The sequence below is a fragment of the Sceloporus occidentalis genome, unplaced genomic scaffold, assembly GCF_023333645.1.
Source record: "Sceloporus occidentalis isolate IW3139 unplaced genomic scaffold, rSceOcc1.0.p SCAF_5, whole genome shotgun sequence".
Lineage (NCBI taxonomy): Eukaryota > Metazoa > Chordata > Lepidosauria > Squamata > Phrynosomatidae > Sceloporus > Sceloporus occidentalis.
Genome location: NW_028316985.1, coordinates 21,119,333 through 21,132,515, shown reverse-complemented (window position 1 = coordinate 21,132,515; position 13,183 = coordinate 21,119,333). Strand labels below are relative to the sequence as shown.

At 39.3% G+C, this 13,183-nt stretch overlaps 1 protein-coding gene across 1 annotated transcript in view; it reads left to right on the top strand.

Moving 5' to 3' along the window:
• Positions 1-13,183, top strand: part of SINHCAF (SIN3-HDAC complex associated factor) — a 32,234-nt gene that overhangs the window by 6,770 nt on the left and 12,281 nt on the right. The window contains exons 2-3 of the mRNA XM_089526699.1: positions 8,813-8,962; positions 10,470-10,569. Coding sequence (XP_089382825.1) covers positions 8,835-8,962; positions 10,470-10,569 — 228 coding nt within the window. The 5' untranslated portion in view covers positions 8,813-8,834. The remainder of the gene's footprint in view (positions 1-8,812; positions 8,963-10,469; positions 10,570-13,183) is intronic.

Sequence of the window (13,183 nt, the reverse complement as noted above, 5' to 3'; positions counted from 1 at the left end):
TTGATCCAATTCAACTTTTTAAAATAACTGTTGTCTCTTGTTCCATAACATCTGAAACCATAATCTCCTGGATCTTGCTAATTAATTGCAGTTGTTTTTCTGCCTTAATTTTTATGGTATAGTTCCAATGCTTTAGGTTGCTATTTCCTTACTGTTAGTTTCCTATATTTACCTCTGAAGTGAGAATGTGCATTAATTCTCACGCCCAAATCCTTATGAAGCAACTTGTTGCTAGTGTGTCATTCAGGATCTGTTGCTGAGGGATACTGCCTTGCCCATGACCACCCAAGGAGTTCCAGTGGCAGAGTACAGGTTATAATGAAGCTGGGTAATCTCAGCTGCAATCATTTACTGAGAAACGGGTCTGGATTCTTTAGCTAGTTTTCTTGGACTGCAAGAACCAATTTCTGATTCTTTGTTGTTAGAACTTCTCTTGGTTTCTCCTAACACTTGGGGCTGTCAACACTGTAAAATTAACAATTTTTAAACTGCTTTGAGAGCCTTTGTGGAGTGGGGCATAAATACTCTAAACTAACAAATAAAATAAGGCATAATGAGCCTGAGTTGTACATCTACATAGGCACTCTTGTTGGGTCAATCACACACCTAGTGTTAGGGTGCAAAATATGAGCACAGAAATACTTGGTTTCAGTCTGTGGCACCTCCAGGCAGAGATGCGAAAGAATAGAGCAGGGGTAGGCAACCTGCGGCCCGGTGAGGCCTTGGGACCGGCCCCAGTCTGGTCCTGCCACCGATTGCATTTATATTAACATATTTTTAAAAATCAGCAAGGTGGACAGATGCTTTGACTTGATCTAAGGCAGCTTCTTGGGCTTTTCTAAACCATAGTTACTATACTTCGTTGCAAGTCTGAGATATGCTAGCAAAATCTAGTACATTGCAAATACCTCCCTTGCCCAAACTACACAGATGCACAAACATACATTAGTAGGACCTCTTCTCAGTGAAGACTCAACTGACCAGTGTCATGAGTGAGGGGATAGGTTTTATCCCTGTGTAGAATGTTCCTAAAGCAAAAGAGTATTATTTTATGTTTCCCTCTAGAATTGAATTGTAATTTGAGTCATGTTTGGGGGCTTGAGGGTCAATCTGCCTTCTCTCTTAGGTTTCTTCATGCAGTGAGAATCACACTTTTTCCACAACATGTTCCTGTGTGTGTGTGTGGGGGGGGGGGAATGAAATAAAACACTATTATTTATTTTAGCTGAGAGAATACTTATATGGGCATTTGTAGGTCCTCTAGGACAACTCTGTGACCAACATCCAGCTGTAGTTGACCATGGAATCACAATGGAGGATCTACAAATGCCTAGAGAAGTGTTTTCTCTAGGACTCTCTAGGTCCTTCAGTGTGACTCTTGTGCTCAATGTCTGGCAGAATAATGCAGGAAAGCCTAGAGATTCCTAGAGAAGAATGTATTAATAAAAGTGGGACATATCAAAGCTGCAAAAAATCAAAGCCACAAATATGGAGGACCAACTGCAGAAACATTTTGGTTCTCCTCAATACTTAGAAAGAATATCACTCTTAAATGTAGTTTACAGTAGAGATCCAGAACACTCTAGGCAAATTGCAGTGCCTTATTAGTTTGTGACTGCAGACCTAGTCACATTGAGCATTGTGGGGCTCAATGTGGAAGGCTTCAACTAAAAGTTACCAAGAGATCCAATCCTTCTTTCTTGCAAGCTTTTGTTCCATAAGGAATTCTCTGAGAGGCCTCCACTGTAGCCCAAAACACCAGCAGATTGCAACAAGGGGGAGGTGGGGGGTAAATTCCTGAGCCCAAGGCTGTCAGTGAGATTAGCTCAAAATGTCTCACTTGTTTATCCTTTTGCACATTTTAGGTAGTAGTTTAGGTCTGACCTTAGCTAGTTTTAGCATAGCAGGAGAACAAAGAACTGCATCATCTAGCAGAGTAGAAGATCTCTGCCCTCCTGTGAAGTATGATTGGAGTTATGCATAGCTTTGGTAGAAGCAATATTAGACTTGTTTGTTATGGTTTTCTATTGAAAAATAATTACTTGCACAGATGAAGACATGATTTCCCACTTAAATTTTGGTGTGTTCTGGTTGTACACCAGTTTGTTCGTTGTTGTTCGTTGCTCTTTCTTTAAGCAGAGATTTCAGGTGCTTTCATGTCTGAATGTTTCTCTCACAGGCACAATGCATGAAAGTTTGATACCTCACAAAGATGTATTGCAGAGAGTTTGATGGACAAATTTGTTCCAATACAGCAAGAATATAAAAACCTTAGAAATACATAAAGATTTTACATGCAAGGATAACTCAGAGGAAACTGACTTAAAAGCATACCAGGCTTTGGAATTATCCCAGACTTGCTGTATCTGGTTTTGGAAATATAAGCATCAGTATTCAGTCCACATCCCTGTTTTTGCTCATTTTTGCCTGCAGATCACTTTAAAGTTTGAGCGATTCAGTACATGTGTGTCAATGCACATAATGTCAGCACTGCTTCCATTAGTAAAATGTGAATGGCCTTCCACATTGGGTTGCTATGAATGATGAGGATTATAAAGCTCTCTGGGATATTAAAAGTTCTAGGATAACAGCATTCCAGGAACCCAAACGTATCTTTTTATTGCTGTTCTGTTTGAAGTCGACTGACTTTAAGCTTTAATGTTTAATAGCTTTCCAAGAGAATACTCCCTTTTCCTTAAAAAAAGAAAATTTCCTTCATGTACATTATCATGCCAAATACTTTGATTTTCCTTACCTTGCATTGTGTTCTGCTGTGAAAGGTATTGGGCTGAAAGCCCAAGAATTTATCTTGACTCTGCTCTCAGGCCTGGAAAAACAGCAAACGTTTTCCTCATTCCCAAAGACTCTCCCCTTGTGTTACCAATGACTTGTTTAATTGCATATTGTGTATCATTCAGAACATGAAATGCTGGTGAATTCACACGAGCCACTTTCAGTTGACTAGAGAGAAACTGTCCAGCAGTAGCTGAATGTTAGTCTTCTGTCAGTCTCAAGTATTTGTTTTATTAATTTAAATATATTTTAATGGTAAAAATAGAGAACTGCATGGACAATCAGAACTCAGAAAGGAAGTGAAAAGGTACTGTATATTCTCCTTTGCATTTTTAATGTTCAACTTTACAACACTGTGATTCCACGCCTTTTTTGTGTGTGCTTTGGTGTATGCATGTTCCTGTTGTCCAGCTGAATAATCAGGACTGTAATTGTTTTGTATCATGAGATTTCAGGACAGCTTAGAAGTAAAACACAAACAGATTAAGACTATTTAAAATAATAACAAAAATACAGTAATTTAGTAATTTAAGTAGCCTGAACAACATAGTAAACAAGTTGAAAAGTTAAAAACAGGTTAACTACTTTGAATTACTGTTTTGAAGTAAATCAGTTAGGCCCAAAAACCTAACTTTCCAAAATTGCATTCATGCAACCGGCTATAAGACACTTTCCTGGTGTTTAGGAACATAGGTAGCTGCCTTACCAAGTCAGAATATTGAGCCATTTAGCTTAGTATAGACGCTAGACTGTACACGAATTGACAGCAGCTTTCTAGGATCCTTCCCTGACTTCCTCCAGAGATGCCAGAATTTGAACTTAGGACCTGTTGCATGAAAAGCAGTTGCTCTGCCACTGAGCTATGGGCCTACTATATTCTGTTTGGTGGCTTCATGGGCAAGAAAGCTTGAGGAATTTGAAAACAGTCATTTCTGCAGGGTATTGTAGCATGAAGTAATGTGTGAAAAAAACACTGGGAGAGATGAGTTGACACTAGATGCATCCACACTGCAGAAGTAATCTGCTTTGACAACACTTTAACTGTCATGGCTCAATACGATGCAGTTTTGGGAAGTGTAGAACGGATTATTTCTGCAGTGCGGATGGGTCCACCGTCCTCTTTTCTCCATGCATCCAGGGCTAATAAGATGTGGTATTTGCCTTTGCTATCAAATCCCAGGTAAACAGATAGCTATCTGTACATATTTTAATGATAAAAATAGAGAACTGCTTGGACAGTCAGAACCCAGAAAGGAAGTGAAAAGGTACTGTATATTCTCCTTTGCATTTTTAATGTTCAACTTTACAACACTGTGATTCCACGCCTTTTTTGTGTGTGCTTTGGTGTATGCATGTTCTTGTTGTCCCACTGAATAGTCAGGACTGCAATTAACTATCGTAATTTTAGTTTTCCTGTCTGAAACAGCACTGAGTCTTTTTGAAATCCCTTTTTGAGCAAGATGATAGACTGTTACCCCAAAAAAGCACAAAAAAAGGTGTTCATTACTTTTAGTACTTCAGACACTAATTACAGAAGTTGGGTTCCAAAGTTGGAAACTAACATACTGCTTTCTCTCTCTCTTCCCTGTCAAACATTATCCAGTGCAGCGAAAACGGTTTGTAACTAGCAATCCCATTGTGGGAGAAAGGTAGGATATACATCTTTGAAATTAGATAAAATAAAAATAGCATGTGGAAGTCTGTAACTAGCAACCTCCAGGTTGGTGAGACCAGCAAGCACACCAGAGTCAGAAACCAGGAGCTGTCAAACTGGCCTGTCATAATTTATTGGCGCAGGCAGGCGACTTTGAGTACTTCGCCAAAACCGAGTGATTTTTGGATATACCAAACCTCTGTCCAACATCCTGCGGTTCTTAATTTCAAGATCCACTGTGTGCTTGAATTCTAACCAAACATAATAACTCTATTCCTACATGTGTTAGTCTGTGCTCACCCAGCCATTTCCTTGTCTATTATTAGTCCATCCATCCTAATTTTTCTGCATCCAAAATTAGGTTTTGTGCTTTTCTTTTTCAGCTGCAAGAACTAAAATAGGGAGCTTCTTTCCCCCTCCAGTCTATTAAGTTGAGAAGATACTCAACTGCTAGTCAACTTCTCTGCTTGGAATTACCAAATTGGGATTGGTTTCTTGAGAACTATTTAGGTCATGAGGGTTATAGAAATAGTATTTTTCTACTCTATTTAAATACATATTAGCTGGTTGTCAGTTTCTGAAACTGCAACATTAAACCAAAGTCCCAGTGTTCAGGTGGTTTGCCAGGTCTTACTTTTTCAGTCTATTTTGCTGCAAAGCTGAGGAATCCCAGGTGCTTGGTGTCAGAATCCATGATTTAAATTATGTATTAAATAAATAAATAATAATGATCTATGGCCTATTTATCTCTGCTTTCACACACACACACCCCATTTCTGATGCCATTGCTAAATTAGTGGGCAATTTTGATAGTTTAAAGAATGATAAATACAGTGGTTTTAGGTTAATTTTAGGGCAGTGCAGAAAAGGAGAGGAAGAAGCATCCAATTCAGGTGAAATGATGGGAATGTCAGAAGTCCGAGATGGGATCTCAGTCCCCTTGCATTTCTCAGTTGTGGCAATTTTGAGTGACAGTCGTATTGACACTGATCCTAAGTATGTATGACTGAAAACAGATGCCATTGAGTTGTGTGTTTTTTTTAATCAAGTATGCTTAGGATACCATTTCCACCATAGATATAAGCACAAAGGTATAACTGTCCTTAATAAACATGGGCAAATCTCACTTTGACTCCTCTCAATATTTCATTGTATTATTTTATCTTATTTTTGAATGGTGGCCTTGCAAAACCAGCAGTGGACCAGAAAGCAAAAGGGTCCAGGGTCCTTTTTCCCTGATGAAACTGGACATTGACCAGAGGATAACTGCTGTTGAACAAAATATCAAATGGGAAAAAAGGAAGAAAAGACAGCCAAGAATTGGAAAATAAGATGAAGCAAGCCAAAACAGGAGGAAAACAGCAAAATCTCTTGCCACAGTGGGATGACGGGGCTCTGTGACCAGGTCCTAACCTCTTTAGGTTAATTTTAGGGCAGTGCAGAAAAGGAGAGGAAGAAGCATCCAATTCAGGTGAAATGATGGGAATGTCAGAAGTCCGAGATGGGATCTCAGTCCCCTTGCATTTCTCAGTTGTGGCAATTTTGAGTGACAGTCGTATTGACACTGATCCTAAGTATGTATGACTGAAAACAGATGCCATTGAGTTGTGTGTTTTTTTTAATCAAGTATGCTTAGGATACCATTTCCACCATAGATATAAGCACAAAGGTATAACTGTCCTTAATAAACATGGGAAAAGCACTTGCTTTTCTCTTCCTTTCTCATTTCTCCCATTTTGTATCTTTGTCTGTTGGATTACTAATTATCTTTTAGTATCTCTACAGCAAGACAAGCCAGCATAGCATAATGGTTCGAGTGTTGGACCAGAAACCAGGGTTCAGATCCTCACTCAGTTATGGAAACCCACTGAGTTGATCTTGGGCAAGTCACAGTCTCAGCCTTAAAGGAAGGCAATGGTAAACCTTCCCTTGAATAAATCTTGCCAAGAAAACCCTATGATAGAGTCAGCATAAATTGATGTTGACTTGAAGGCACATAAAATAAAATCTGTACTGACACATTTTAAGGACTATTTAAAAGTTCATCAACAATGACAAAAATAGCAAGAAAAAATTGGCTATTTTGAGACAGGGAGAAAGGATGGTGGAAAGTTTTGTGAGATGGAAGGCAAGCTAGTAATGTTCCAGCATAGTGATGGAAAGTGCACTGTGTGTAGTTGTTTCAATGTCATTATTCTTTCCCTCCTTCCTTCTGTACAATAAGCTGTGGCAGAGAAATGTGCCATTCAAAATATCTGTAATGATATCTGTTACAGATGGTAGGCATACATCCACTTGCTAGTTCCAACTGGGGTAGATCCATTGAATCATTGGACTGACCTAAGTGTTGACTTAACCATTCAGCAACGTTTTGATTTGTCTTTTTTGTAGTAATCAACAGTGTATAAAACACTCATGTCACATAAAACAGAACCACTACAACATCTACTACAAGCCTGATAGCTTTTTCAATATACAGTATATCGGCTCTTTTCACCATTTCACAAATCTCTTATGACAGTTTTATTTTCATTTTCCATTCAGACGGTACCATTCCAGAAAGATGTGTCTAACTCTGAAGGTCTGTCTTTATTCTCATTGATGTATGGGATAAACAGGAACTGTGTCTCCACCAAGGAATCATCATCTCCTCTGTCTTTATTGGTCAAGATCAATTCCTCCCTCCGCATTATGTGCCAAACAGTCCATTAAGTCTCCGTTAAAATTTGGATTTCCTCCCCACACACTTCTTAGATTTATCAAGGGCTGCCACATTGCATTCAGTGATTGATTCAGTGGGTCTGTTGTAGTTAAGTTGGATTTAGGCCAGTAACTCATGGTGTCACACCCCTCGATTGACCTCCTCCCATTTCACACCATATAGAATCCATAGTAATGCTTTTTTGTACTAATGTTACTCATAAATCATAATTTCCATATACTACTGAATGTAATGCTAATAGTTCTGACATAAACAACTAGCAAAATTATAATTATACCTCCAAATTACAATATCATATACACAACCTAAATGTATTTACATATGCACAATGAAGATTTGGTTAAATGTGATGTTCTTAAAGAAAATTTAAAAATAAATTTCAATTTTTAAAAATAAAATTTTGAAATTTGAAATTTTAATTTAAAAAAATTCTGGGGCTGCTCCTTTCTCCTCCCACTGAGCTTCTCTCCCCTTCCCACCATCCCTTAAAGCATTTTAAAGGGAAGCAGATGAATGCCACAGCCTGTTTTAGCCAAAGGGAGCAAGCTTGTTTTCTGCAGCTCCAGAGAACAAGACCCGGAATAATGGATGCAAGCTCCAGGAAAAGAGATTCCACCTCAACATTAGGAGGAACTTTCTGACAGTAAGGGCTGTTCGACAGTGGAACACACTCCCTTGGAGTGTAGTGTAGTCTCCTTCAATGGAGGTCTTTAAACAGAGGCTGGATGGCCATTTGTTGGGGAAACCTTGATTGTGATTTCTTGCATGGCAGGGTGTTGGACTGGATGGCCCTTGTAGTCTCTTCCAACTTTATGATTCTATGATTCATTGGTGTCTTCAGGCTCCCCCGTGGATACCAAAATCTGTGCATATTCAAGTCCTACTAGATATAATGGCATAGTGAAATGGTGTCCCTTTACAAAATGGCAAAATCAAGGTTTGCTTTTTAGAATTTATATATATATATATATATATATATATATATATGGAATATTTTCAAGCTGTAAATGCTTGCATCTTTGGATGAAAAAAATCTGGATATAGCATCCTGCCTGTATAATATTGGGGAATGGTTTTTTGGGGTTTTTTGTTTTGTTTTGTTTTGTTTTTGTGTGTGTGTGTGGGGGGGTATTTTTAAGCTGTGGATGGTTGAATCCATGGATAAAGAATCCATGGATATGGAGGGCTGACTGTATGTTCTCTTCCTCTCCCCCCACCCCTATTTTGAAGCTGAGAAATTTGATATCAGAATGACAAGGTAACTCAGATTACCCCTTCTGCAAAGCAATTTCAAAAATATCTTAAGTCACCTTGTAACTAAGTTGCCACAGTGGAAATACTATGGGCCATCAATCAACAGACAGAGGTGGAAATGGATCTGAGACACCTCTTTTTATGGAAGTCGGTGTGGGCAGATATAGTGTATAATTCATTAGCTCCCACTGAGGATTTTTGACTGTGATGTGGTGCCCATTGGCTGAGCTGCACATGCAGGGGGGAAGGTTTATCACTGCATTTTAATTTTATCCTCTTTTGTTTTGGGGTTTTTGTTTTCTTGTCCTCTTTGTTTGTTTCTTTTGTCATCTATGTTTGTTTTTGAAGCTTAACCTCTTCTTTCCTTCCCTTCCCCACTACCCCTCTAGGCAGAAGAAAGGAGGAATAAAGATGTTTGGCTTCCACAAACCGAAGATGTATCGGAGTTTAGAAGGTTGCTGCATTTGCAGAGCCAAGTCTTCCAGTTCTCGGTTCACCGACAGCAAGCGTTATGAAAAGGATTTCCCAAATTGCTTTGGGTAAGAGACATTGCCTTTCCAGTTGCACTGTGTTTGTTTTTTCCTCTTCTAAAGTCTCCATTGCATTAAAGAGGGCAAACACTCTAGAGAGAAGGCTGAGGATGGTGGGCTAGTCCCCAATCCAGTTTGGTCAGTGAGCAGCCAGAAACAAAACAAAACCAGCCCAGTTTCTCACTATTTTCAGTGCCTCCAGGGATGATTTTTGAGAAAATGTAGGCAATTTTCATGGATCCCTGCTATGAAATTTGAGGAAATGTGAGATCTGGGGGGGGATACACAAAAAGCCTCTGAAGCCACATGTCACCCATGAGCCATAGTGTGCCTGCTTCTGTACTTTGCATGTTGCGTGCATATATCTTTGTGCCTGCAAGCGACCTGTCAATTTATGGCAATCTGATAAATTTCATACAGTTTTCTTGGGCAGTACTCAGAGCTATAATGTGCCTGTGGTTTGCTATTGTCTTCCTCTGAAATATAACACAGCACCTGGTACTGCTTGGTAGTATAGCATGGCATAGTGGTTTGAGTGTTGGACTATGACTCTGTAGACCAGGGTTCAATTCCCAACTTGACCATGAAACCCATTGGATGACCATGCAGGTCACATGCTCTCAGCCTTAGAGGAAGCCAATTGCAAACCTCTTCTGAACAAATCCTGCTAAGAAAACCACATCTTAGGGTTGCCTTAAGGTCGCCATAAGTTGGAAATGACTTGAAGGCACACAACAGCAACAGCAAACCCCATCCAAGTACTAGCCAATTCTGACCCTGTTTAACTTTGAAGGTCAGATAGGATCTGGTACCTTCACGGTATGTAGGCCAGTGTTCATAAGTGAATGCGGTGGCAGTGGGATGATGCGTGCCATTACTACCCCAAAATAAATTTCCCTACCTGTTATAATGACAGCGGTGTTGGCACCTTATGCGTTCAGTTAAAGAAAAGCATGGCAAAGTTTCTTTTTGGACTTTTTTTTCCAGAATCCTCCAGCTAATATGGCTCCTGATCTTGTTGGTTGGGGATTTCTGAGAGTTAAAGTGCAAAAAGCAACATTTACAAATGTAGAGCTAAATGCAAATGCACATTTTCTTCTTTTGACTGTTCTACTAGAGATGGTTAGGAAAGCATGGACAATAGATTAAATGCCTTTCCATGTGTTAAGAACATCAGGGAACTGTTGAAGATCGTATATAGCCTACATCTAACAGGGGGAAAAAAGCTACAAACTGGCTTCAGTAAGCTTTTTAAGTAAGTGTTGGGTTCTTTGTAATCTCCTTCCACCTCAGACCTGCGTGAGAATTATTGTATTACAAGAGAGCAAGTTACTACAGATCAGCTATCAAATAATTCAGGGGTAGGACATGTTACCTATTCAAAACATGTTAAAGCCATCTTCATATGTGATTTTACTTTCTTTGTTGTTGTTATTATTTATATAGCGGTGTATTCTTTGTCCTGTGTTTTTTTCTTACATAGCCAAGTCACTGAACTCTGGTCTTTTCTTCACAGTCTGCATGAGGCCCGCTCAGGAGATATTTGTAATGCATGTGTGCTGCTTGTGAAAAGATGGAAAAAGCTGCCCGCAGGATCAAAAAAGAATTGGAATCATGTGAGTTCAGGCATTGGGTTTTGTTTTGTTTTTTATGCGATTTCATTTTGACTCTCACTTGTAGTTATCCTGTCATAGTGTTTTCTTGGCAAGATTTCTTAGATGAGGCTTGTCATTGTTTTCCTCTAAGGCTGAGAGAGTGTGACCTGTCCAAGATCACCTATGGCTGAGTCTCCCAGAGACCTTGTCCAACTCTCAAACTGGCTCTGAATTCAGTGATATCTATACTGTGATCATAAAGACGTTTTGCTATTTCTCTCTTCAGAGATCTATATTTCAGGGTCAGTTGAGGAATCCTAAATAGAGGACAATCCAGAGTGCTTTGGAGAAGACTCTATAGTTAGCTAGTCAAACACACACAAAATATCTCTATTTGTCATGTAGATACTCTAATTGTTATGAATCCTATTTGCCTTTCAAGTATGTGATCCCAGATGTTCTTCATTGCATGGAAGGTAAATTTTGTGTATGATTCACGTAAAGCTAATCTATATCACACAGGTTTCTGGGGAAGAAATAGTGTATATGCTTCATGTTCAACCAGCACCCATACTGAGATAATACAAGAAGTGTGAGCAAAGGTTAGCCTTTTGTTGTGGTTTGCTAAGGAAGCAATTGTCCTTCTGTATGCAAGAGGATTTTGAATGATTTGTCTCTCTGTGTTAAGTCTGTACATCCAATTATTCTATTTTTATCTTGCGTTGTCTACAAGGAATACAGGGCATCGTACATGGTTCTTCTGCTGCCCCCATCCAGCCATTATTACAACATTCCTGTGCAGAGATGTAAACTTTCTGGAAATCTCAAAGTCATGGGAAATAAATGGGGGGCGGGGGAATCAATATTAGCGTCCTTTACAGAATGAAAGTTACTTTGTTATGTTAGGAACATACAATTGATTCTATATAAAAGTTGGTATTTGGCATAGTTCACATATTAAAAATATAGTTTATTCAAAATGGAACTATGAATTGAACTTATTTTTAAAATATTTTATTTTTATTCTATTTTATTTGCTACAGATGGAGCTAGAAGGCCCTAAATTGAACTATAAGGAATGTAGTTTGCCAATTTGAGAAGTAGGCAAAAATCCTCAACAAAAACAGAAGACAATATCAACATTAGTAAAACATAGAAAATGATTTTGTCTCCACTAGTTCTCCATTGTGTCAAGCAGACATAACACACTCATTTCTAAAAAATGAACAGAGAAAAGCAAACCAAAACCAGGAATTGCAATTGTCTGATACTGTATGTAATCTTATATAAAATCTTTCCTCTTACATAGTTTTCGGAAATGATTTTGGGGCAGTGAAATTGTGAACACCTTGAATTAAATATTTTATTCATTATTTGAAAAGAATCCTCTTCTCCCCTGCCCCCATTTTTTTCTTGGGGAAAATGGTTTTGGAAAAAATAGGGAGGAAACTTGCATCAATTCTTGCGTCTACCACTCCCTGGCCTTCATATCTCTAGCCAGGTGAAGGAATCTAGGCTGAGTGAAGATGACTGGCCCAAGGTCATCCAGCAGGTCTTTATGACTCAGGTGGAAATCTGGAAGTCAGATTTCATTGATCCCAGTTTAATGCAGTAACCAATCGACATTTTCCTCACAGTGGAGGCACGAAACAAATAAATAGGAATCTGGTTGAATGCCACTTGCAGAGTACACAAGCAACTTTCATGTGGCCACTACTTCCCCTTATTTTCTCTTTTTGTGAAGGAAACTATTTATTTCATGTCTTTACTTTTTTACTGTTGTTGGTAGTGTTTGGAATTCCTGGGTAATATCTTGTCCAGACACTGACCAGTCCCATGACCTACTTAGCTTTAGCAAAGTTCATGCCCCCTGAAATCATGCCCTGGTTTTTGCTTTTACCTTTTACATGTTGGAGACCCTGTGCTAGTTGTCAGAGTCAGTGAGACCCATATATTCTTTCATAGTGATAGGCAATAATAAAAACAAATGTGGTGAACTGGTAGAAATGCATTCTAGCTTCTCTGAGCTTTCATGCAAGTTATTAGGAAGTGCCACACTACTTACTTTTTGAGTTCTCTGGATGGGCTGGAATCCTGCAGTGTCAAGCCTCCCTGCCCAAGTAGCAATGGTGGCAAGCTTGTATATTGCCATCAGAAGAGGAAACAAGCCACTGGGTTTGTCTAGCTGTATCTTTTGGCAATGAAACCCACTGTGTGATCTTGGACAAGTCGCATGCTCTCAGCCTCAAGGGAAGGCAATGGCAAACCTCCTCTGTACAAATTTTGCTAAGAAGACCCCACAATAGGTTCACCTTAGAGTTACCATAAGTCGGAAACGACTTGAAGGCACACAGCAGCGGCATTTTTGTAGAGCAGCTACGTTTTGCCAGTGCCTGGCTTTTGGTAAGTCCTACAAGCCAAGGGACTTTAGAGAGAGGTGGCATAGGAAATTGTTAAAAAGGCACAGGCAAGTTCCCAAGCCAGCAGTCACATAAGGGACCTGGCTAGTTGGATTTCCAAAGTACCATTCGGAGAGAACAGACAATTCTGCATAGCAGTGCTGGGGGTGGGCCATTCTGCTCTGCTGGAATATTGTAGGATCTCAGTTTCTGTGCTAAGCAGTAGCTTGGCTCCC